The 27,593-nt window shown below is 39.3% G+C and overlaps 2 protein-coding genes across 20 annotated transcripts in view; one reads left to right on the top strand and one right to left on the bottom strand.

Annotated features, from left to right (window-relative positions):
• The window catches only part of LOC131526808 (A-kinase anchor protein 7), a 58,872-nt gene extending 40,342 nt beyond the window's left edge, over positions 1-18,530 (bottom strand). The window contains exons 1-4 of one of the 5 annotated variants that reach the window (XM_058755367.1): positions 16,510-18,530; positions 3,770-3,952; positions 2,551-2,691; positions 959-1,107 (exon numbers count right to left, since the gene is read on the bottom strand). In XM_058755367.1, coding sequence (XP_058611350.1) covers positions 959-1,107; positions 2,551-2,691; positions 3,770-3,952; positions 16,510-16,621 — 585 coding nt within the window. In that variant the 5' untranslated portion in view covers positions 16,622-18,530. The remainder of the gene's footprint in view (positions 1-958; positions 1,108-2,550; positions 2,692-3,769; positions 3,953-16,509) is intronic. The other 4 variants (XM_058755364.1, XM_058755363.1, XM_058755366.1 and 1 more) reach the window with 4 other exon arrangements.
• Positions 15,654-27,593, top strand: part of epb41l2 (erythrocyte membrane protein band 4.1 like 2) — a 100,295-nt gene continuing 88,355 nt past the window's right edge. For 6 of the 15 annotated variants that reach the window (XM_058755354.1, XM_058755352.1, XM_058755350.1 and 3 more), the window contains exon 1: positions 15,819-15,960. In XM_058755354.1, the coding sequence (XP_058611337.1) occupies positions 15,929-15,960 (32 nt within the window). In that variant the 5' untranslated portion in view covers positions 15,819-15,928. The other 9 variants (XM_058755356.1, XM_058755362.1, XM_058755357.1 and 6 more) reach the window with 6 other exon arrangements.

Raw genomic sequence — 27,593 nt, 5'->3', positions numbered from 1 at the left:
CATTAGCTAATGATTTGCAAAGGTTTCATTGTGTTATGACTTTACTTGTTGAGGCACAGAACTATTAACTAATTGTTAAGAAATTGTCACTCACAAACGAAAACACACCATGACCCAGATATTCAATAAATGGAGGACAAAATGCCCCAGCATGAGATTTTGCCTTATATTTCTGTATTTGATATCTCACAAGCAAGCTTGCTATTTTTTCTAAATATCTGCAAAAATGCATACGTGATACTGATTTTATACAACCATTCAACAAACGTTATAATTGAAAAGTTAATATTGTCAGTTTTTGCTCTATTTCACCAATGAAAACGGTTCCACACAAAGCCACAGCAGAAGCGTTGAGTGTCACACAGCGGTGATTCACTACTGAATGAATCAGTGCTTTTAAACGAATCAATGATTCAATGATTCCATTCTGAGGGGCTCATCATCTCCATGTTTCAATATTCAAAAGACTGTTTTTAAAATCGCATAGCATTCTTTATGCAACTGTAAACACTTCAGATGCAGCTTGTGTACACAGTGCAAAGCTTGTTTATACTGATTTCAGCCCATTGGTAACAGCTTATAGTGTCTTAACTCAATTTATTGATTATATGTAAGAACTTGACATTAAAGATGATGCATGCCTCTAATAAGACTAGAGAAAACTGTCATTCTGAAGGTCAAAACACCCCAGGAAATCAATTCAAGGGTGTAAATACTGCTCAGTGTTTCTGTCACCGCTGTGCACTGACCACCGTTCACAGAATATGAAAAGAATGAGTCAGCGGTCCAAGACAGGCCTACACCAGCCACGATGCCAGCACAAAAACAACCAGCTAAATATCATCTGATTATCTGTATCGATAAACTCCTAGAAAACACTGAGATATTATTTATTGTCAGTATGGCGCACCCCTATGAGAAACACTACTGTAAGCTTGACTCTGTCTCCAGCTCGTACCTCAGGGTTTGTGATCGGCAGAGAGACAAAGTAGTTTGGGCGAGCCGTCTCCTTCTTCTTCTTCTTCTTATCTCCATCTTCCTCACTCTCCACTCGACTGCTGTCTCCTCTCTTACGCTTCTTCTTTGTGCTCGATTCTGCGCTGGAGACTGAAACACACAAACAAGCATTCAGCCATCAGAGTCCAACATCTGACAGCTCTGTCACACCGCACATAAGCAGAAATTGTATAAAACGAAACAGAATTGTGCATTATTTCTAGGTGACTAATCTGATGGACTCCTGTCACATGTCCAGTAAGTCGTCACAGTTGGTAAACTTCACTACTCTTGCATTTCAGTTTGCTGCAATAGCAAAAGACTAAATGCGTGATAGTGTTTCTATGACTTTCCAAAAGAGGGAAAACATTTGTCAGAGGAGAAAAATATGTGTCCCTTCAGCACAGAAGCAGTCATAAGCAGCACAGCTATATTTGTAGCAATAGCCAACAATACATTGTATGGGTCAAAATTATACATTTCTCTTTTATGCCAAAAATCATTAGGATATTAAGTAAAGATCATGTTCCATGACGATATTTTGTAAATTTCCTACTGTAAATGTATCAAAACTTCATTTTTGATTAGTAATATGCATTGCTAAGAATTTCATGTGGACAATTTCAAAGGAGATTTTCTCAATATTTAGATTTTTTTGCACCCTCAGATTCCAGATTTTCAAATTGTTGTATCTCAGCCAAATATTGTCCTAAACATTGCTGATTCATTCAGCTTTTAGATGATGCATAAATCTCAATTTCAAAAAATTAACCCTTATGACTGGTTTTTTGGTCCAGGGTCACACGTGTCAAATGTGCTGTGACTTCCTCAGCCGTTGCATTAGAAACACTGACTAATGTGTCAGTGTCATTTTCTGTCATTTAATGCCAACGTAATATAAAAGGTATGTTATCATGAATGCACAGTACATTTTCAAAATATGGAAAATAATAATAAAAAAACTGCTAGATTTAATAACTGTGGAAACGTGTCACAGTCTGTAAAAAGGCTCCATTGTCAGTGAATTAGTGAAACTGATCATGTGACTCTTTGTAGAGACTGTCAAACTGAAGCTCAAAATCTCAAGTCATGTCATCGGGTTCAGTTCGCTCACAATTATGCTGCCATTCATCTGTTCATCTGAACTCCGATGCTGACATTTTCATTTGTAGTGAAAACATTAGCATCAGAAACAGGAGCATGTTCACTAGTCAGACTGGGAATCTAAGAATGTGAGCGCCATTGAGAAGCAAGCATTGACAAACGTGAAGAAGCATTTCTGAACTCTGCCGCACAGAGCAAACGCCAAAGCGCCCAACAAATGTTTTATTCATAGCATGTAGCCAGCTGGGACATTTGAATGCAAGAGCAGCTGCGGTACTAGGACGATCCACGCATCGCTTGCCAAGCAAACATCGTCCCTCAGCTCAGCAGCGCTTCACACAATGATTCCTCCGCCCGGAAGATGAGACGAGCCTACAGGAGCCGCTTCGCACCGCCGCTTTAAAAGGTAAGTGAGCGCTGCTGTTGTTCTAGGAGCAAGTGTGCACTCACAGCCCAGCTCCTTCCAGACCTCCGTGTTCGCGAAGGGAAGCTCGGCCATCAGGCTGCAGGCGCTTTCTGCCTCCTTCTGCTTCTTCTTCTTGCCTGACACTTTCTTTGGCTCTTTCTTTGCTTTTTTGACCTTCTTGGCTGCTACAAAGAAAAGAAAGAGAGCAAATAAGGACAGAAGCGTAACACCGCCGGTGCATTGTGATGCATGACCTTCAGACTCATAGATGTTTGCATGCTGCCTATAGATAACAAGCTGCTGCTGTAGGTTGTACATTGGACAGCAAACCCAAACCAAATACATCAAATACTGTAGTACTGAGGCCTGATGAGAACATTATCGCATGCTTGATTTCCAAACACCTGTTGAGTTGAGATGGATTTGTTTTGCATGCACAGCACAAAACACACTTTTCCAGAATGCAACTGCTCGCATGTTTAGTCTGGCTGGTATTTTCTTTGGCTTTTCTTATAGTTGCACTTATAATTTTTTGAAAAAATGCAACATATTCATGTTGGAAGGATGACTGTGTGCCAAAATACGGTTGAGTTTGATTGAACACAGCTTTTGACCTCAAACACAAAAGATATTGGAAGCATTTTCTTCCCCCCTGTTAAAAATAAAAATACTTGAAAAAATCTGCACACTCCACCAAAAATCATGTGCGAGATAAAAGCTTACTGAAAAACCCAAAATAACAAGACAACAAGGCATTTTTTTATTTCATTAAACTTTTTTTTTCTTTTCAGTAAAGTTTTATCTTGCCTTTGATTTTTGGTGGAGTGTGCAGATTTTTTCAAGTATTTTTGGGAGACTTTTTTGGTCTGCGCACCTCGGTTGGATTGTTTGGAAGCGCAGTGAGTTTCTGGCTGTTTTTTACTCACCCCTATTAAAAAGTTTTTAAGTCTATTGTTTTTGCTACCATGACTGTCCATAATAATCATTTAGCATTGAGTTCCCTCCAGTCTATGACCCAATTAAGACCTACAGCCAGTTTGTGTTAAGCGGACCTGATTTATCCCTCCACTAAAAACTGCCAAAACACAGCTGATTTATACACATTGAGCCTTCTAAAATGACTAAAACGGATTAATAGTGTCAAAATACTATTTGTCACCACTGCTTATAAAGTTAGTCTTATCAAATGATTTGGCATCTGTTCATTTAGTCAAATCTTGAGGTAAAGCACAGGACAGGTGTGCAGTAGTGTGCATGTCTCACCCTGGGTAGTGTTCTTCTGTTGTGTAGTGCTGTGTTGTTGTTGTTGTGTGGACACAGAGTTATTGTTGATCTCCTCCATGATGTCTTCAGCAAGCTGCACACAACACGGTCTCTGTGTCTCATATGACTGAGATCTGACCCGCAGCTTCACCTGACCACACTTGATCACTTCTGAGGGCACGTCTGCTTTAAACACAAGAGCCAAGCGCGTTAGTGCTCCTCTAGCGAGCAGAAGGTGGCGGCTGATCATGTCCAAACAAACGACACGGATGTCTGATCGTTTCTGTGACAGCACGTTATGTAGTGAATGTCGCAGGCGACTTAATCGCTGTATGCGAGTGTAAATAATGTAATATAATAATCATGTAAAGAAGCTCTCGATCCTACAGTCCCGCCATTAAGTGCGTTACTGCGCTACAGGATCAGCTTTCATGTTAAAAACAGACCTGAGCGTCAACAAACACAACACGACACACATGGTACGGACCGCCAGCGAGGACACGCCGTGCTCCACGAGAAAGCGCTTCGGAAAACAACGGCAATATTATATGATTTTAATATCACGTCTTTACACATAAATTAATATTCTGACATAATTCACTTACTCTCGTCTAGTTTCAAACTTGATTTTTTAAGTTGAACACAAAATAAGCAACACTGTATGGACAAAAGTAACAAAAAACTGTGCCATTTTACAAACATAAGCTTTATATATATTAGATATCAGATAATTCATATTAGTCTGGTGAGTAAACTAAAAGAAATTACAAGCCAATGGAGATTCTATTGCCAAGGTGTCCATAGAGGGTTGATAATATTTACAACAATCAACTGAATTTGATAGGTGTCTCTCACATTGTCCCACAGAAACATTAAAATAGTGTAGATTAGTGTACAATGTTTTATAATAATAATTTATTCTATTTAGTGTCCATTTCATTTATTTAACATATTTATATTGGGGGCATCCAAGTTATCTGACATATTTGAACTTTAAAAAAAAAAAAAAGTAACACAATAGTTACTTTCCCTGGTAATTAGTTACTTTTATAATGATGTAACTCAGTTACTATTTGTGAGAAGTAACTATAACTAATTACTTTTTTAAAGTAACGTGCCCAACACTGGACATCGCATTATAAATACACAGATTAAATGGAGTTGGTAATGTAAAATGTAGTTTTAACAGCTTGCACTCTTCTGGGAAGTTTTCTGGAGTGTTTCTGTGGGAGTTTCTGCTTAATCGTCCAGTAGAGTGTTTTGTGAGGTCAGGCACTGATGTTGGACGAGAAGACCAGGCTCACAATCTCCGTTCAGGTTCATCCCAAATGTGTTCAGTGGGGTTCTTTCAAGTCAGTCAGGTTCTTCAAGTCCTACTTTGACATTAACGCTAACCCAAACTCATCCAGCCATGTCTTCGTGGACCTTGCTTTGTGCACCCAGGTGAAAAAAAGGTGCACTTCCATAATAAAGCGCTCTATTTTTGCGCACTAATTTTGTACTTAATACACTAAAAATGATTCTTTAATACTTCTTAAGATAAACTTAAGATCATCCAAGTGTACTCAACTGTGCTATTTTGGGACACCATGAATATGAACTAAAATGTGTTTTTAACATACTATCTCTGTACACTCAAGTGTACTACAGTACAAGCGGTGAATTAGTACATTTTTTAAATACAGAGATCGTATGTTAAAAGTACATTTTAGTTCATATTCATGGTGTCCCAAACTAGCACAGTTGAGTACAATTAGATGATCTTAAGTTTATATTTTTTTAATTAGTTCGCAGAAATAGAGCACTTTAAGTACATTATGGAAGTATACTTTTTTTTCACCTGGGCACTGGGGCACGGTCAAGCTGGACTAGAAAAGGGCCTTCATTAAACTGTTCAAAGTTGGAAGCATAGAATTGTCCAAAATGACTCATGCTGAAGTAAGGAGCCGAGCTCAACCCCTGAAAAACAGTCCCATACCATTATCCCTCCTCCAGCAAACTTTACAGTCGGCACAATGCAGTCAGGCAGGTAACGTTCTCCAAACCCAGACTCATTGCTTCACAGAACAGGTTTCCACTGCTCCAGAGTCCAGTGTTTGCGTGCTTTACTCCACTCCATCTGATGCTCTGCATGGTTTTTGTGATGTGAGGCTTGCATGGAGCTGCTCGATCATGGAAACCCATTTCATGAAGCTCCTGCTTGGTGCTCGGTGACTTAAAGGTGGCCATCCTATCACAGTACCATTCTTGAATTCACTGAGCTCTTCTGAATGTCCCTTTGTTTTTCACAGATGTGTGCAAATGCAGACTGCATGACAAGCTGCTTGATTTTATACACCTGTGGCAATCTGAATGAAACACATCAATTCAATAATGCGAGGAGGTGTGTCCCAATACTTTTGTCCATATAATGTTGATCAGAATGTTCAAGTGCTGCTATTTTTCATGTAATGGAAGGGAACTGGTGCTATCAAGATCTAGCTATGACTTGCGCGCTATATTTTAGGTCTTCTGTGTAAGGAACAGAGCAAAGTTTAGGCCATCATTCACTGAAACTCTTCATTTTAATCCCATATCTAATGTGGATTTTGCATATTCAAACTAGGATCCTGAAAATAATACTTTTCTTTAAGCAAAATGCTATTTCTTTTGATTTTGTGGTGACGAATGACCTGACAATTGTAAAAAAAATAAATAAAAAAGATTCAAGATTGACCTATGATGAAGGCCTGGCTCATGAATATTAATGACATGGCTGGTAAGTGTTGGTCATAATTATGGGTCATACTATTGTGAAGGCTTGGATTAATATGAATATCATGTTCAGGCAGATTAACAGGCAACATCAGCGAGACCAAATGAATATTCATGAGCTAAGCCTTTGCCATAGTAGAAGCTGTATCTTTGTGCCATGAATTGATTTTTTTGTTCTTTGTATCCAGCGCTTCCTTCAATCCACACTGAGGCCTTTATTTCCAAACACAATTCAGTCAAAACCGTCGGCCTTGTCAAAACATGACACAGAAAAAGCAAAAGATTTGCCTCACAATCCAGTGATTATCATGCTATTAAATATACTTATTCTTCTTCTTTAACTCATCAACACTATGTTCAAAGACACAAACAGACCCATACAGAAGTTTAATATATTACATATATTGCTCGATATCAAGAGTGATATTACCATAAGGCGATATATAATTTTCACAGATATGTACATGCTCTGGGTAGATAAAGATATGCGTTTAGAACATATATAAAATGCCCATAGTAAGATTTGTGTATGTACTTCTCTTAATAATATCTATATTATTTTTATATGGTATTATATGTAGCAACTATGTCAACAACATACCGTACATGCTATTTATCTATGCATCTTTATTAAAACAACATATATTAAAAAAAAATCTGTATGTTTCTGAAAAACATTTTTTAAATATATGCCTTTTGTAGTTAATTAATATATAATCAACATGTATAATTATATAATCAACACGTTTTAGGATGGATATACACGTACATGCCTTATGTCCAAAAATGTTTTACACATAAACATACATATTTGTAAGGGCTGGATATATATGTTCAATTCAGTTCAGTTCCATTCAAGTTAATTTGAATAGCGCTTTTCACGATGCAAATTGTTGCAAAGCAGCTTTACAAAAAAATCTAAGTTTCTGCATTATATTTCGTAATAGCTTATCAGTGGTGACCGTCTCAAGCTGATGTCCATATGGCAGAAATGTATGGTAAAAATCAAGCAGTTAGTTAATGTCATGTAATCAAAATATATGATTATATTAATATATGAAATGGTTTCAATGTAGAAAAAGGTTTCATATATGTTTTAACTTCATGACAATATACTTCATAATGCATGTGCATTACATTTGTGTTTGGGGAACAACAAAACAGAACAAGCAGAAAAACACAAAGCCAAAGTTGAAATCTAAACAGAAACTGTTCTGCATATTCTCTCAGTGTTTGTGGATGCTGTGAAAGCCTCAGTGATTTAGTCTTTGTTTGTTCTGACCTTGAACCCACTGAGTGATTCTTTTCACTGTCACGAATGCTTTGGGAAGAAACGCACACTGTATGAGTTTGCACACATATTCTGATAACGCAGCTATTGTTTGCAGTGCTGTAGAGAGGCAGTAGGCTGGCTGTGTTCTGCTTCTCTCTCACACCCTCGTTTGTGTTGTGTAACACTAGACCGCTGCTTGGGTTTCAGGCCGTGGAGGCGAGCACGACTATCTGGGCCAAGTTCACACAGCAAACAGGTGTAAAGCAAGGACCGGTTCTCCGAGCCGTTCGCCCGGGTGATACCGACGGTTTGCTCCCTGATGTTTACCTGAGGACCTTCAGCCTGGAGTTTGAGGTGAGCCAATCCTGAGCGCCGGGGGCCTGTTTAACGGGGTCAGGGCTTCAGTTACACACTATTCTCTCTTATCAATGCACTGCTGGCTGTATAACAAAGCAAGAAAACCTTTTTTTCATTTCCAACAACCAGCGTAATTACAAAGCTCTGGTTCCACGGATGCCGTTTTGTCAGAGTTGTGCTGAACAAATATTTAAAGAATGACTCGATCGTCATGTGACTCTGGCCAAACACGCTAACTGCATACTGTATGGCCTTTATATCCATGCCTTCACAGCGCGTCATGTTTTTAGTTCTGTGGAAATGGCCAGGGTGCTTTCCGAAAGATGATGCTAATCTCTATGTTTGCACCCTCATTACAATTCGGTGTACTTTTATTTTGTTCCTTGGAAAACAAAAGGAGAGTTTTTCAATAATCAGCTAATGTCCATGACTGTTAGAATATAAACAAGAATTTTTGGTAACACTTTATTTTAGGGTCCCTTAACTAGTTGCTTATTAGCATGCATATTACTAGAAAATTAGCTATTTATTAGTACTAATTAAGCACATATTAATGCCTTATTCTACATCCCTAATATTACATCTACATCCCTAATTAACAACTACCGCACTAACTATTAATAAGCAGCAAATTAGGAATTTATTGAGGGAAAAGTCGTAGTTAATAGTGAATAAATGTTACCTATTCTAAAGTGTTACCTATTCTAAATGCAGTAACTATGCGTGTTAAAGAGGCAGATTTTCATTTTCTCCATACTCATATTTCCTTTTTTGGAGCTTGTCATTGTATTGGAAGAGCAGCCTGAACATTCTTCAAAATTTCTCCTTTTGTGTTTAATTGAAAAAAAGACCGTTATTATGAATCATTGTCTGTCTATACATTTTTATTTAATTTTTAGGTTTAGTTATTTTAGTACATCAAGTTAAACTAAATGAAAATGTTGCTTTGGCTGAAAAGTTTTTATTTAATTTCAAGTAACAAAAATGTTTTGTAATGGTTTTCATTTTAGTTAATGATAACAGAGTATATAACCCATGTATATTTAAATGTTACCACATACTGTATGTTCTAATATTAATACATATAATATCACTTACAATGAAGGAATTTGAGTTAAAAAAAGTGCTATAAAAGCTACATTAATATGTGAATTTACTGTATATATAATGATACAAATATATATATATATATATATATATATATATATATATATATATATATATATATATATATATATATATATATCAGTGTTATTTTAGATTAATTGAAATACTATTATAGTTTTTATTATTATTTCATTCATTTTTACTTTTCAATTTTATTTTCATTTTAGTTCAAATGTTAGTAATTTAGTTTTATATATATGAAGTTTTGTTATATATATATATATATATATATATATATATATATATATATATATATATATATATATATATATATATATATATACTGTATGTATGTATATACAGTGAGGAAAATAAGTATTTGAACACCCTGCTATTTTGCAAGTTCTCCCACTTAGAAATCATGGAGGGTCTGAAATTGTCATCGTAGGTGCATGTCCACTGTGAGAGACATAATCTAAAAAAAAAATCCAGAAATCACAATGTATGAATTTTTAACTATTTCTTTGTATGATACAGCTGCAAATAAGTATTTGAACACCTGTCTATCAGCTAGAATTCTGACCCTCAAAGACCTGTTAGTCTGCCTTTAAAATGTCCACCTCCACTCCATTTATTATCCTAAATTAGATGCACCTGTTTGAGGTCGTTAGCTGCATAAAGACACCTGTCCACCCCATACAATCAGTAAGAATCCAACTACTAACATGGCCAAGACCAAAGAGCTGTCCAAAGACACTAGAGACAAAATTGTACACCTCCACAAGGCTGGAAAGGGCTACGGGAAATTGCCAAGCAGCTTGGTGAAAAAGGTCCACTGTTGGAGCAATCATTAGAAAATGGAAGAAGCTAAACATGACTGTCAATCTCCCTCGGACTGGGGCTCCATGCAAGATCTCACCTCGTGGGGTCTCAATGATCCTAAGAAAGGTGAGAAATCAGCCCAGAACTACACGGGAGGAGCTGGTCAATGACCTGAAAAGAGCTGGGACCACCGTTTCCAAGGTTACTGTTGGTAATACACTAAGGCGTCATGGTTTGAAATCATGCATGGCACGGAAGGTTCCCCTGCTTAAACCAGCACATGTCCAGCCCGACTTAAGTTTGCCAATGACCATTTGGATGATCCAGAGGAGTCATGGGAGAAAGTCATGTGGTCAGATGAGACCAAAATAGAACTTTTGGTCATAATTCCACTAAACGTGTTTGGAGGAAGAAGAATGATGAGTACCATCCCAAGAACACCATCCCTACTGTGAAGCATGGGGTGGTAGCATCATGCTTTGGGGTGTTTTTCTGCACATGGGACAGGGCGACTGCACTGTATTAAGGAGAGAATGACCGGGGCCATGTATTGCGAGATTTTGGGGAACAACCTCCTTCCCTCAGTTAGAGCATTGAAGATGGGTCGAGGCTGGGTCTTCCAACATGACAATGACCGAAGCACACAGCCAGGATAACCAAGGAGTGGCTCTGTAAGAAGCATATCAAGGTTCTGGCGTGGCCTAGCCAGTCTCCAGACCTAAACCCAATAGAGAATCTTTGGAGGAGCTCAAACTCCGTGTTTCTCAGCGACAGGCCAGAAACCTGTCTGATCTAGAGAAGATCTGTGTGGAGGAGTGGGCCAAAATCCCTCCTGCAGTGTGTGCAAACCTGCTGAAAAACTACAGGAAACGTTTGACCTCTGTAATTGCAAACAAAGGCTACTGTACCAAATATTAACATTGATTTTCTCAGGTGTTCAAATACTTATTTGCAGCTGTATCATACAAATAAATAGTTAAAAATCATACATTGTGATTTCTGGATTTTTTTTAGATTATGTCTCTCACAGTGGACATGCACCTACGATGACAATTTCAGACCCCTCCATGATTTCTAAGTGGGAGAACTTGCAAAATAGCAGGGTGTTCAAATACTTATTTTCCTCACTGTATATAACAAAATTACACACGCACACACACATACTATATGCCCTAATATTTACAGAATAATTTTCAAAACTATAGTACTGTAGTAATATTATTATTAATTGTTCTCCACGTGTCAGTGGCGTGATGGCTGAAGGTGCATGTGTTTATGTGTGTACCTGTGTATGTGACTAAGGCCAAACTTAGCATCAAGAGGCTTTGAAAGCATCAGAGTCACTGTATCCTCTCTCTATCACAAATCCCCTTTACGATTAACACTGTCCACTGGCATTGGTCAGCTGTCACATCAACAACACGCTATTTATACCCTGCAGGTATTAGCCCAGTTTGCTCCGAACAGTTATTAGTTTTGCGGTGAGCGTCAGAGTGATTCCTCGCTCGGCCGTGAGGCTCAGGAGCGTTATTTTGTTGGATATCTGTGGGACAGGTGGAGGACTGTGATAATGCTGTAGCTGTAATCCGTTCTGAAATCTGTACAGTCATGCTCTGGGGTTTCAGCGTCAGCACTCACTGGCGGAAGGAGACGTTTTAAATGCGGAAGAAGAGCTTCCAGGCTGAATCAGGCAGAGCTATATCAGGATAATCGATTTCTTCCAGGTCATCAGAGTCATCTCAGCTGGACAGACCGCGGGAGATCGCCGGCACACAGGTACACACACTCTGCTCATGTGCTCCTGCTACTGCTGCTCTCGCTTATAAATGTACACAAAATATGAGTAAGCCTGCCCTAAAACTCTCTTTGCTCTTTCTTTCCATAAACCACGTTAAATGCGGATGGATTATGACCGTATTCTCTTCTGGACATCTGTTCATCCTCCGGTGAGTGGACAGTTTAATTCTGACACACACGACAAGTCTAGAGTTTATGTTTCTCATCATTGTAAAACCTTCTGATCTGCGGGCTTCTTCCTTAATGCTTGAAATTAGTTCTGTAGACAAATGCAATTGCAATTTTCTTTACAAAACTAACATTTTAGGGGTGAAGGAGAAGCATCATGAAGTGCTCATGAAGCTGGTAGATGAAGGCCAATGCACAAAGTTTTCATTTGAGTCACGTGTTTGGATCACGGCACCGTTCCCAGACGTCCATCTGTGTGTCCAAACTCTGGACTGCTGCTGAGATTTACGCCAGCGCTGTTGTTATTGCTGTAAATAACAGAATGCAAAGTTGCATTGGTTTTCTGCTTGTGGAATATACAGGTGCTGGTCATATAATTAGAATATCATCAAAAAGTTGATTTATTTCACTAATTCCATTCAAAAAGTGAAACTTGTATATTATATTCATTCATTACACACAGACTGATATATTTCAAATGTTTATTTCTTTTAATTTTGATGATTATAACTGACAACTAAGGAAAATCCCAAATTCAGTATCTCAGAAAATTAGAATATTGTGAAAAGGTTCAATATTGAAGACACCTGGTGCCACACTCTAATCAGCTAATTAACTCAAAACACCTGCAAAGGCCTTTAAATGGCCTCTCAGTCTAGTTCTGTAGGCTACACAATCATGGGGAAGACTGCTGACTTGACAGTTGTCCAAAAGACGACCATTGACACGTTGCACAAGGAGGGCAAGACACAAAGGTCATTGCAAAGAGGCTGGCTGTTCACAGAGCTCTGTGTCCAAGCACATTAATAGAGAGGCGAAGGGAAGGAAAAGATGTGGTAGAAAAAAGTGTACAAGCAATAGGGATAACCGCACCCTGGAGAGGATTGTGAAACAAAACCCATTCAAAAATGTGGGGGAGATTCACAAAGAGTGGACTGCAGCTGGAGTCAGTGCTTCAAGAACCACTACGCACAGACGTATGCAAGACATGGGTTTCAGCTGTCGCATTCCTTGTGTCAAGCCACTTTTGAACAACAGACAGCGTCAGAAGCGTCAGAAGACAAAAAGGACTGGACTGCTGCTGAGTGGTCCAAAGTTATGTTCTCTGATGAAAGTAAATTTTGCATTTCCTTTGGAAATCAGGGTCCCAGAGTTTTTAGGAAGAGAGGAGAGGCACACAATCCATGTTGCTTGAGGTCCAGTGTAAAGTTTCCACAGTCAGTGATGGTTTGGGGTGCCATGTCATCTGCTGGTGTTGGTCCACTGTGTTTTCTGAGGTCCAAGGTCAACGCAGCCGTATACCAGGAAGTTTTAGAGCACTTCATGCTTCCTGCTGCTGACCAACTTTATGGAGATGCAGATTTCATTTTCCAACAGGACTTGACACCTGCACACAGTGCCAAAGCAACCAGTATCTGGTTTAAGGACCATGGTATCCCTGTTCTTAATTGGCCAGCAAACTCACCTGACCTTAACCCCACAGAAAATCTATGGGGTATTGTGAAGAGGAAGATGCGATATGCCAGACCCAACAATGCAGAAGAGGTGAAGGCCACTATCAGAGCAACCTGGGCTCTCATAACACCTGAGCAGTGCCACAGACTGATCGACTCCATGCCACGCCGCATTGCTGCAGTAATTCAGGCAAAAGGAGCCCCAACTAAATATTGAGTGCTGTACATGCTCATACTTTTCATTTTCATACTTTTCAGTTGGCCAAGATTTCTAAAAATCCTTTCTTTGTATTGGTCTTAAGTAATATTCAAATTTTCCGAGATACTGATTTTGGGATTTTCCTTAGTTGTCAGTTATAATCATCAAAATGAAAAGAAATAAACATTTGAAATATATCAGTCTGTGTGTAATGAATGAATATAATATACAAGTTTCACTTTTTGAATGGAATTAGTGAAATAAATCAACTTTTTGATGATATTCTAATTATATGACCAGCACCTGTAAAATGTGTGTTTGAACAGGTTAAAGTCTGTGTGAACTGGAAGTTGCAGTTGCCTTTACTTCAGTATTGTGACGTGCTTCCATATGAAATGGAATATTGAAAAGAGGGCAGAGTTTGATTTTTTTATTAACTTGCATGGATTAATTGTTCTCCACAAGACTAGTGATGTGCGCAAACAGAGTAAATCTGGTTCATTTTGATTTTACGCTGACTTTCAATAAGATGTACACGACACAGCGACGTTGGATAACGTTTTTTTTTTTCATTAGTTGTTTTGTTTTGGGTAGTTTAGGAGGTTAACACACAGTACTGGAACGTTATGGGGTCTGTTTGTGGTCAGTGGTCTTGTTCAGGTAGTGTTTCTCATCTTTAACTCCTGGCATGTTAGTCTCACAGATCCTGACCTTGACCTTCACTTCACTAAAGACCGGGGCCGGTTACAGCGAAGCGGTTAAGCTAAGAAAATCCTTAGTTTATAAAATATGATGGTTAATATGATGATGCTTTCAGCTGTTGATACACAGATTTCTTCAAAACCACTGCAGAAATTGCAAAAATAGCCTGCGGATTCCATCTGGACATACTAACGGCCTTACGAAAATGCCAAAATACCATAGTTATTAGCAGATGCTAAAACTCACAAGGCCAGGGAGAACATTTTTATGAGTGGGCCCCGTTTGCCAGGAGCTGGAGAGAAGAGAGAAGTTCTCCTAATGATAGCCCTGATCAGTACAGTCAGGGTTACGGACCCTTTTCACATTTCTGGGATTCTCAGAAGTGGAAGTTGTCATAGTTGGTAAACTACTATAGTGATGAACGTAAACTACAACAATATAATATATACATTTTTGTGTTCTCATTTGCACCAATAGCAAAAGAAAAATCCATGATAGCATTTCAATGGCTTTCCAAAAGAGGAAAATGAATATAGAAAGATTAATTACGTTAGTCAGAAGAGAGAAAGATTTTACTGTCGCTGCCTCTGCCTTTGTGTTAGAAACACTCATACAGCAGTGTTAACTAGTTTTCTGTAATTTAATGCCAAGGTAAAAATAGTATAGGGTTATGAATGGACATTATTATTATTATTATTATTTTTAATGAAAATCTAAAAAAACATAGATTTACAGTGTTAATAACACTACGATCCATTATTATAAATATGCATGCTATTTAACATGATATTTACACCATCGGCATTGAAGAAATTAAACAGAATGGTTTTTACTCAGTTTGGACGAGATTCCATGTTTAATCTATGTTTATTTTACAGTTACAATTACTGCATGGTAAATTCAAAACTGTATAACAGCTGCACAAATACAAAAAAAAAAGTTACTTCAGTGCTCAAATGAATAACTTAAGCTGTGGAATATTCTTGAAATTTGTCAGGCTGTTTTGAATACCTAGTTTTCTTCTCGTGTGGCTTTAAATATATCCGCTAGTGTGCGCTGTTTCTCTTAAAGTCGCCAGACTTCGCCGTGGTTCCTTTTGTCCGCAGTTCTGTAGTCAACATCTTTATTATAAACTACTCTCAGAGCCCTCCAATAGAAAGCGAGAATTTCGAACAGACAGCGAGTCCCACCAATGACATCTCGAGTTCGATTTCCGCCAGCCAATCAACGACGCAGAGGCGGGCTTCGGCGCGATCGTAGAGGGGAGGGTTCGCATGTTTCACTACGTTGGCTTTTCTCCCAGAAAGATTTCGGTGTGGGAATTTCAATTTTACATTTCTGAGGCGGTCGGAGGCTCTTTAACCGGAGACCACATCCTCAAAGTTTCGCTGAGCGCGTCTAGACTGAAAAAGGTACGGCGATTTTGGCTGTTTTTAATCATATCAGCAGTGTTTGTGTGTATATTTCCTATAGGTGATTCCGCAAGGAGCTGATTGAGGAGAACTTTATCACGAGCCGTTAGTCTGATGTCACATCTTTCAAAAGATAACGCAGATAGGTGTGATATTAATACTGGATTATGCTTCTTTCTGGCGGGCGATGTTTGGGATGGTCACTCTGTGAATCTGTGTCTCGAATGAATCGTGTAAAGATGATTTACAGCCTGTCGTGGGTTATTCGCATTGCTGTGGTGTTTGGAAATGTCGTTAACCCACCGAACACCGATGTATGTAACGTTACAGTCCACTGGCGCTGTGTGATGTACGTTAAATGTGTGCGTTGCATATGTGACATATGGACACGTTCTCTGTAACCCAAGCCAAATCCCATATGGCGTCTTTATGTAACGATATAATCTCCAGTCGTGATGTTTACACCGATCACTGCTGTCTGTCTGCCTGCTTTAACAGCTCTTTACCCGCCTGAACTCGAACTGATTCACTCATCTGGATGTGACGCTGCGTAACATCAGCGCATTTTCAAGCGATTGGAAGCCGTTAAAATCATCTTAACGTGTTTTTGTTTGCAGTTAAAATTCAGTGGCACGTGGCTGGCGCGAGCTCACAGCCCTGTGTGTGTGTGTGTGTGTGTGTGTGTATCTGGTCACCTTTACACGCCCCAGCACATCGCTGCGTGTCGTCCTTTGACGGGTTTTGGTCTGGTGTCGTTTTTAACGCACAGAGTAAAACGCAATAATAATGTGGACGACGCGGCGTCATCTTCTACAGCGCCGCGAGCGTTTCTCTGACGCCAGAGCTTCAGTGCAGATGTGCTCGTTTTACATCACACACTGCCAGCGACGCGACGAAAACCTCGTTTTATTCGCGTCGCACGCACGCTTCACCGAAAAAAAAAAAACACGCCTCAAAGCCTATTGTTCTTTTTCTCTACTCTAAAAATGTAGTTGCTTCAAGCCCGTTAGTAATAATTTTGTCATCATAGCATTGGAGATTTTTAAAAATCGCAAAAATGCTGGAAGGCGCCAAAACTGTCTGAATTGCGTTTCCGGTTATTTTATTCTGAAGGCTTCATACTCCGTTTAAAGCTGGAGTAGGTTTACACGAGTTAAAACAATAAGGATAGTAACTGTAGAATTTTGGCAGACACTATGGACAACTTGCCATTTTTTGAAGGCCAGTCATAATTTATTAGTTTGTTGACACTTTACCAAAGTGCTTAGTTCACCCAGAAATGAAAAGTCTGTCATATTTCCTCATCCTCATATTGTATCAAACCTGTATGAATTAGATTTTTTTTTGCTGAACACAAAAGACGACATTTTGATGAATGTTAGTAACCAAACAACTTCTAAAACATATTTTTTCCATACTATGGAAGTCCGTGGCTACCGTCAACTGTTTGGTTACCCAGATTCTTCGAAATAATATCTTTTTTTTATGTTTAACAGAAGAAATAAACAACATAAGGTTGAGTAAATGATGATAGAAATGTATTTTTGGGTGAGCCGTCCCGTTTAAGGCCAGTGATTTTGTCAGCTGAACCCTTTTGATCTAAAATATTTCCTTGAAGTCCCACTGAGATCTTAAGTTCTCTGTTGTTGATTAGCCGTCAAACGACATGCAGGTAAACATAACATTTTTTTGTATTTTTCAGTACGTGTTTGCTTTCATTTTATTATTAATAAATACATTTTAAATTATTTTAATATAACATTTTTGATTGACTTAATCATTAGATTTTCATTGACTGATCTAGCTCGGTTTTGTGCACCAAATCATGATGCAGTGCAAGTTTGTTTTTCTGGATGCAGCACTGGATTTTAAGGGAAAATCCACTGCGATGTCAAACAGAGACTGCATAGTACACAAAGTGATACAACAGATACTCTTATCAAGCCCTGAAACATAGGGCTTGCTTCTCAAAGTACATTTGATGGTGTGATGCAGAGTGAGCACAGACTGTTTTTTCCTGTGTGAACCACACTGTTGTTGTAAGGCTTATTTCTGGTACGGTCTAATGCATGTGTATCTCTGTATCGTGTAGTGAAGTAGGTTTATCAACTTGCTGCATGTGATGAAGTAGCAAATATTTGCATTTGTAAGTGTCAGTGTGGACATGTGATGTGTGTATGTGCTAATATTTGACAAGAAACAGCCACTAAAATGAGTCGGTGCACGGTTTCATTCCCATTCAACTGTTGTAGGATTTCAGGACTTGTTTTGACAATGCGAAACAATACGTCATGTGAAACGCGGCGCCCCTCCCTGCTGCGGCCGCTTAAAGCCGTCGCCAGCGCTGCAGGGATTAGCGTGTGCTCGAGTGTCAGGTTTTTGGTGGAGTATGGATCTCTATTGGATGAGCTGTGAAGGTTTTACTTCCAATTGGATGGTTTTCTGCTGGTCACTGAGTCCACCGGTGTAGCTTTATCCCCAGACCATCTGTCAGATCTGTGCAGCGTCTCTATCAGTGCACAACACACACAGACAGCGGGAAAGCATTGGGATAATTTCACATCTTGTTTGTTGATCATCTTTACTTGTGTGTCATAAGTGCAGCATGTGCCATGATTTAAGAGTGAAAATCATTGTCACTGTTTTTGTTTGTTAGCTTGTGTTTTGATTTTCTGAACAAAGGGTCTTATTTGACTCATGTATGGTTGTTCACTGCATTGGGAAGTTGCTGCATGCCAGTTGATTTGACTTTTTAGTTCAATAGCAATCACAACCAAAGTGCTATATATATATATATATAATTGAAGTTAATTTCATTTGATCTTCCACCCTTATTGCTCAGTTACACACAACATCCTTTTCTTTTGATTGATAACCATCTATGATAGATATGCTGCTTTGTTTTGGTCTCCCACATGTCACCCTGCAACACAAACCTATAGATTCATCAGCGCACCACTAAAGCTGTTTTCATCCATGCTGCAAATTTATGTAAAACATTTAGCATTTCTGTGCCATGAGTTTATTTCTTGATGGGAACAGATTTGGAGAAATGTAGCATTCTATCACTTGCTCACCAATGGAATGGGTGCCGTCAGAAATGGTGAAATGCTGGTGAAGTGACGGTTTTAAACTGTTGCTTCCGGCTAAAATAAGAGTCCGTAATCCATAACTCTTCCTCCATTGGAAAAAATCTGATTTTCATTTTCGTGTAAACCCTTGCTTTAATATACAGATCTTTTCGGGAGTTGGCTTGAAATGGTCAGGTGAGTGCAGCGAGGCATGGTTAGCAGTCAGTAGTTGGAGTTGTGGGTGTTTGCGGTGCTCTGGGTCTCTGGGGTGAGCTTCAGCAGGAGAGAGTTGTTTTCCTGACGGTCCCTGTGGAGCCTGCAGTCTCTGTGTGTTACAGCTGACATCATCCTTTGACTAATCATTAACTTGATACTGTTCACTGCGTCAAAGACAGATGCAGCGCTGCACAGATACACACCTGTTCATACAGACACTAACATCATAAACTAGAGCCCTGTGATTACCCAGTCATAAAACTGACATTTTCTGTATAGTATGGACTGTCATAGAATTAGGCAAGAATTGTACACATCATGAAATGGTGATATAAACTAGTGTGTATGACTGTTAAATTTACTGCAGTGTAAATGTGAAGTCTGCATGTTGTGTGTGTCTCAGTTTGCTCCACTGAACATACTGAAACACACCTCAGAGTCACTTCAGCATTTCACCATTTCATTTGAAAAAAACTTTCATCAGAAACTCAAGGCTCTTCAACCCACCAAAATAAGTTATCACACACTTTTTTTCTATCAATGTTTTAATTGAAACTACTGTATAAACCTCTGTTTTGCAGCATTTTGTTGGCCAAAAAATGTATTTAGATTTTAAAAGATTAATTAAACCTTTAATGAATCTTTTACAACATTAAAACAGATTAAAACAGACAGCAGACAATTCAACTGATTAGAAACCCATTTTAATGATTACAATTTAATTAAACCTCTAAAACTCTCTAAAAAAAAAAGGAATTTAGGGTGAAAGAGGAAATTTGGGTAAAAAATAAAGACAAAGTGCCATAATAAACCATCTTCTTTATAGCTTGACTTTTTAATAGCAGCCGTTGTTGGCCACTTTAAATGATCAAAGCAGTGCCTCCTCTCACACATCACTGCACTGAAGCGTTCTGCTGTTGTTTAATAAGGTGGGTGGAAATGGGGACAGGTCTGAGGGTGCGTTTCCTGTCGGAGCGCCTCTGACTGTGCCCTCCTAATTCTGGGGCATGCTGGGACAGCGATTGCTTAACCATTCGGAAGGGTTGTGGGAATATCTATGTGAGAGTTACTGGGCCTCAGAGACACCGGCGTTACATCATGCAGCAAGACTTCAGTCCTCTTCAACTCTCACCAAACCAGTGGCTCTCGTATGAAGTAAACGGTTTCTGGTTCTGAATTGGGTTATGGGCATCTACTGGTAAATGTCATTACTGCAGCGTCCCGTAAACTAAAACAAGGGTTTGCGTGAGAGCTGATGAGCCGTCTGAATGACATTTCTAGCTCACTCAGCGACATTAAGACCATACGAGAGCGGATCAGCTGTTCCTTTCAGACTGATTAGAAGGAGAGCAGAGGAACGGCCCGGGGTTTGGCCTGTTCCCAAGCGTAGTTAAAAACGGCTTATCCGCAGGACGCCAATTTAGAGAGCCAACCTTTCACCTGAAGCCCAAGAGAAGTCATTTGGATAAAATGCGCTGCTCTTCAAATCACGGTGCTTGATAGCAGTTGAAATAGTGGTTCGCTCATGTCCTGTAGAACACTGCTGAATTTGTCTTGCAAATCCCGTAGTGTGCAGCAGTCATTCGGACGGCAGAGTCTCTGTGGGGAGCGATAGCCAACTATAGCTGCAGTTCCACTGTTGCTAAGCAGTGCTGAGTAGTAACTGATTACATGTAATCTTGATTACGTAATCAGATGCTAAAAATTAAGTATCTGCCGATTCTGATTTAAAAAAAAAAAAAAAAAAATCAGTGTAGAATTTCTGTACTTCTGTGTCTTGTCCTGATCATCATTCTTTTGTGTGTTAAACACAATCTGCTAAATATAGACAACTTAGTTTTAATGAAAAAATAAATAATCATAATCTTATCACAAAGATACTATTATAAACTAATTCAGCAGCAAAAGATACTCTGGAAAAAGCATAAAAGTTAGAAGTGTAGCACTAAATCTTGTAAAATGATACACATTGCTCTTTGTGTTGTTGCAAAATACATTTCATGTTTATATATAAATATATACTATAAAATTAAAAGACATTTTTTAAAATGTATAGCACAGTAATTGAGGCAGCAACATATGATATATAAGATGAGCAAGAAAGACTATTGATAATCTTTCATTGCACAAAAGTATTATAATGCAATAGGCTCTAATACAGAGTGGCACAAAGCGCTTAAGTGCATCCCGTGCACAGAATGATGGGCTTGAAGCAGCACAGTCACAGCGTTCTGCATAGAAAAGGGGAAAGATATGTGTAGTGTATTATATTTGTGCGATAATTTGAGCCTTTTCTTTTAACAGTTTTAAATCTCAGTTATCGAGCACTCTTTAAGAGATTTTCATCGTTTTGACTGTCGTAACCAAACGTGACACACAGTTTGAATGCTGAATGGAGGATGACAGACAGACGCAGCGGAGCGAAGAGTTTACATCAACATGAATTTAACGACTTAAATGTTCATCTGTACTTCACATTAAACTATGGAACAGCTTCAGAACACTTGAAATATAGTGCACGAGAACTTTATGGTGCTTTAGGGGCCATTCACACAGAATGCACCTTTGCATCTAAAAACGTGAGACGCAGCGCTCAGGAATGGTTTTAAAAAAAGCACAGTGTAGAGCGGTCTTGAGAGAAAAGAAAAAAAGATATTTTTCGGATGTAGCCTGTGCATCAAAACAATGCGTTGCTACTATATTGCAGCGCATTGTGTCAATACAGCGCAGTGAAGAGGTTGCCTGAGTTTACTAAGCTGTGATACTTTGACTCTTGCTGCTGATTTGAATGGCGATGCTTCCTGTTTTAAGTGTCAGATGATGGCCTTTCATTTTTAACCAGAAGTATGCGCGCTGCTTTTCTGATGTTAATTTAAGTTTTCCGTGTCTTTTTCCCGTGTCACTTGAAATGTGTCCATTTTGAATCATTGTGGTGAGACACGTGAGGAAAAAATAAACTCAGTTGTGGAGATTCTGTCATAAATCATACACCATTCATTTCTGAACTTTCTACCGTCCGTTGCTGCAAATGAAATCACTGGTTGATATGTCCCGGTCTCAATAAAGTTTACACACGCTTTTAGTCCGAAAACTGGATCTCGTCTCAGGACACGCGCTGTCTGTGGAAGTTTGGCCAGGACCGCATCCAGAATAAATCACTGAGGCATTTTTGTCCCGTCCATTGCTTATCACTTATATTTCGTATGTGTCTGAAAAACGAAAGTTTCATTCGAATTCTGAATGGATTATTGTCTGGAAAACACACAAAGTGCGCTCCCTTTGTCTCTAAAAGAATCACTTATCAAAGTTCTCTAGTATAATCAAGCTCTCTAAAATACATAATGAATGTCTTATTTACATCACGTCTGCACTTATGAGATGATTCACGAGTGTGCAAACTCCGGCTCTTTCAGCGGTGAGTGAATTTATTTTGTTTTTATTTAACGTTTCTGATTGGTTGAAGAAATGAACTGATATGACTTTGATTGGCTACATTGTTCAATTGCTTGTGCTTTCGTTTGAGGGTATTTAGCACCGTCTAGTACCCCCGTACAACCGGGCCTGCGCTGACATCAGGATTCAATGACTGACGATATGTGGGTGCAACTGCTAATGAGTCTTACCATATTATTTGAATGTATTATGAACACACTGGTTTGTAGTGCAAGCAGTTTTACCGTTTACTGCACTTTGTTATTCTTCTCGTTATTTCTCTACGGCAGCTTATGAACTGGAAGTCTTGCACATTCACAGAAAACAGCTTACTTCTGCATTTGAAGAATAAGGTGGATACATTCTATGGTTGTACCTACGTGAATGGTCATGTGACATGCGTTTTCGGTTGTGTAGTGTAGATGGAGATCATTTCTGAAACGCTAGTGTAGACGAGGATCGTTTTCATTGTAAAACACCGTTTAAAAAAAAAAGCACTAGTGTAAACGGGGCCCGAGTATCAGATCGATGCAAACGCTCTATGAGAGCACACTGCAGGACCTTCTGCACACCAATTGTTGTGCAAACAGCATCTCTGAGAGTCCTCCTGTCTGACGCTGGCCCTGAATCATGGAGATTATGACAGTCTTCATAGTGTTTCCCAGTCACATGAGCTTCCTGCGCTCTGATCAGGGTCTCGTCTCTGGCTCTTCATCGCAGTGAATGCTAATTGGTCCTGTTCCCACTGATGCTGTTGAGTGCCATCTTTGGCAGCGATCTAGCCAGCGGTGTGCCGTCTCCTCTCTGGTTCAGCTCTGCAGGTGAAGCGCAGCACCAGTGCTCATGCTGACGTGGAGCGGGTCAGGACACACTCTCTGTGAATGAGGCATTGTGCTGCCAGGATTTAATGGGCCGCTCTGACTCCGGACAGCAGGAGGAGCGACTGAATGAGGGCACGAGATGAGATGAGAGACTGGGAGGAGCAGCGGATGGGACTGACAGACTTCCTGTTTTATAACAGGACACTATAATACTTTTCATTTAGCGTTTATTTTATTTACCACTTGCATCTAGTAATTATGAATAACAGACTCGCCAGTGTGTGAGTGGGAGGCTAAGTATAAGTTAAGCACAGATATATTTTCACTCGCCGAACACTCTGACTGACCGCGTCAGAGTTTCACACTCCTGCTTGCAACACTTTTTTTTTTGGCAGTAAAGAAATAGCATTGTGCAATGGCAAATTGCCAAATATGGGCTGATTGTTTTTGGTCGACCATTAGTTAAGTCAGTGTTGTTGTTGTGATGCTCCAACAAACAGATGATAGAGTTGAGGCCTGTTCACACCCAGAAAAATATTTAGAGTGATAAACATTTTAATTAGGATGAATGACAGTTAATTTGAACATTCCTCTGCAAGTTTGTGGCCAGTCATACAAATAATATTAGTGGTTGACTCGTGTCTCTCTCTCTCTCTCTCTCTCTCTCTCTAGTATATAAATATCTAATAAACTTATGATTTCACTAACCTCGCTAACTTTGGCACATCCAGCTGTGAGATCCTCTGAAGTGTGAATTTTTCATATTTATTCTCAAATTATTATAAAAATATGTAAATATGAAAAATAAATATAATTTCAGCAATTATGCTTTTACTATGTATGCTATTACTTGTACTATGCTTTTATATGTACTTATATATATGGCCATTGGCTCTCTAAGATATCACAATTGGGCATCAAAAAAATTCATAACAGTCGGCCAGTAAACAATATGTAATAGTAGGGCTGGCCGATTTATCGATTAACTCGAATGTGTAGTTTACGTCAATGTGTTTGAATGAAAAATCGGTTTTCTCTTTAACATCCGCTGACGCTCCCCTCTGGGCTCCCGTAGTCTCGAATGGGCTCAGCCCTCCCCCCTGCGCGTTTGCCATATTAGAGTTTAGGTAGGGTTTCGTGATCCCCCGCAATCCGCCGCATCCCAACGTGTTCGCAAAGAAAATGATGTGTACTGCGGAATGCCGGATCCCTTAAAGCAGCGTTACTCATTGTGCGGCTCACGAGACTCATGCGGCTCGCCAAGCTTTAATTTGTGGCTCGCATGGCAGTAAATAATATGATGATATGAGCAATACAGAGATTTCATAAAAACATTTTTTTAAAAACAAGCAGGGCTATAACATAACCCATAAAAAAAACTCACACCGTGTTTATGATTTCCGCGATGCGGAAAAGGCGTGGACGGAATTGCGGAATCTGGTTTTAAAAACCGAATTTACTGTATAACGCGGAATGTCATTGAATTTGTCAAAGTTTGGATGAATAAATCAAAAGTAGGTCATTACACTTAAATCAAATCGCGATATGAACTGGTATCTGTAAATGTTAAGCTGCAAAAATACCATTTAAATATGAATCCTGCGTGTCTCCTTATGAATGAATACACAGACGCGCAGTTTCGTTTACTACACACACATACTGAAGCGCGCAGTGTTTTCAGCGTCTGCCGTCTCGCCAAATGAGGTCATAAATACATGAACAACAGTCAGTGTCTGCTCTGTTACAAATAATTTTTTTTTTAAATACCAAAACAGCGGGATTACAAGATGGAAATATAGACTAGAAAGATATTTAAACTTGCTCTGCCCTTACATCCATGACATTGACTCAAGATGAATAAATACAACATGGAAGGAAAATGTATATTTCTTTCCCTCGCAGTTTTATCACTGGGTGATCATCATACTGTATATAAAATTGCGGGATTCAGGGAGCCGCTATTATGCATTGCAACTGCTTTTAAATGCACGATTGCTTTTTAGTTTCACTTTCACTTTCGAGATTGGCAATCGCACGTTATGTTTATACTATGGAGCGGCAGTATTTACCACATATTTTACAAGATTAGATGTTTGTCAGTTTTGCTCATGATCTCCAAATCATTCGTCATTGTCCTGAGTCATCTCTCCTTACCATGTTTATGTGGTAAGTGAAATTGTATGTACTGTAATGTAACTGTAACAGGCAACCTTTAGCAATCATTATTTGTTTTCGTGCCTTTCTGAATACGGATTCATGCTTCGGGCACACCCCCTAACCCCCACGATGTCATTGTCCATAGTTTATCAGAACTACCTCCTATCTACTGAATAGCAAGATGTTAAACTTGTTTAAAGAAAACTTATCAAAAAGGGTCACATAATTTTATGTTTTATGTTACATTTTATGTTATATGTTATGCTATGTCACATTTTCACTGTTTACAATGGCAGGGCCTGCCATCTTGTCTCTTTGGCTTGTTGTTTCTGATTGCACTTTAACCCCAAGGGGGAAATCCAGATCAAATCCCAGAAGGGAAAATCAAAACAAAATAAAGTTAAAACTTGTTTTGAAAAATGTCTTTGTCATCTGCAGATTGATTTTAAGTCGTAAATCGGATTTTTTGTGGGTTTTTTTAGGCCATATTGCCCAGCGCTATGTAATAAGAGTTGTTCATTTTCTTCAGGTGCCTATTCTTTTTATTTCTATCATGTTTATATTAAGCAGATTCCAGATGTCATGTAAACACAGACGTCTTGAGTTGTTGTTGTTTTGAGAGTGAGCTGGTTTATTTCTGCAGTTCTGTTTGGTGACGTTGGTGTGGCAGAAATGAAAGCTGAAATGAGTGCTGTGTGTGTGGACTGAGCCTGATGTCTGCAGTAAAGCCGAGCTCACGTTTACCCCGGCGACGGGTTACTGTGGTGATGTGTGTGTGCGTGTGCACCTGTGTGGCAGTGAAGCAGTGTCACCCTCCCAGTGAGACCAGTTTGTTCCGCCCGCTGCACTAACGAGAGACCCGAGCCGAGCACAATAGTCATTCAGAGCAGAGCAAACAGCGCGTCTCAATCCATGCTCTACATGCGTGCGTGTGATCTCTTTGTCTGATTTTCTCCTTGTCATGGCTGATCTGGCCTCTATATGAACAGCTTTATTCTGCTCTTCCTCTCTCAAATCCCAGTCCACACACAAACCAGTGTGAACTTGACCAATGCTTTGGTTTGTGACTCATTTAATCTGGTGTCACATTTTCCTGCACCGTCTGTCTCTACCAAACACTATATATATATATATATATATAATATTCAAGGCTCGAAATTGCAACCATTTTAGTCGCATATGCTCCCATAATTTAATCTGTGTGACCTCTAAATATATTTGGGCGCATTTGTGCGAGTGCATATAATTGTTGTAGTGCGACCTGTATTCATTTCTCTAAAAACGTTCAGAGTTATGTGCCATCTGTGTGCTGATACGGTGACCGGTCTGCCGTTATATCAAATGCTACATAACTTCATCTTTAAGTTCTTCAATTTAATGCAGATTTTAGACTGGTTAATATTAGCTGTCAATCACTTAGTCACTGCTTTCCACTGTCAGGTGACAGGAAGCTAACTACCGCGGGAAATGCAAAGGGCTGAAGAAGAGATAAAATGAAAGGAAACACTGACAGATTTCTTTTGTAAACCACATAAAGTTACAAGTAATGGTGCTGGTGATAGCGATCATGTGGTGAATGTTGATCCACCAGCCGGAAAGGCTGTACAATTTTCCGAGAGAATTGTTGAAAGACTTCGAGTGGCTCCGCTGTGAAAATGCTCTGTGCTCTAAGCACTGCATTCACTTTAAAGCCTGTGGGACGGAGTTTGCAGGTAACACTAAGAGCATTCGCCACCGAATCTACACATTTTAAGCTCGAGAGTTTGGTTAAATACAGAGAGAGTGCCAAACACAAGAAATGCAGGGACAAGTGTGGCAGAACGTTCAGGATCATCAGGTTCAATCGTTAAGGCCTTTAATTGTCAGGATGCTCACGTAAGGGGCTGCGATAATATCGTAATTGTTGTTTTAACGATGTGCGATTTGACATTATCGAGTATATTAAAAACAACAAACCAAACACCTACAGAGAGTGCACGCATACATGACGTGATGAAGTCTTGCAGGTTAGACTAGTGTGTGCGCTTTCACTGCATGATTCAGTCTATTAAAATGCATAACAAAATTCAAGATATGGGGGCT

This window comes from Onychostoma macrolepis, chromosome 20 (genome assembly GCF_012432095.1).
Source record: "Onychostoma macrolepis isolate SWU-2019 chromosome 20, ASM1243209v1, whole genome shotgun sequence".
NCBI classification, from domain to species: domain Eukaryota; kingdom Metazoa; phylum Chordata; class Actinopteri; order Cypriniformes; family Cyprinidae; genus Onychostoma; species Onychostoma macrolepis.
The sequence above is the reverse complement of the archived record's forward strand: the minus strand, read 5'-3'. Positions and strand labels throughout refer to the sequence as shown.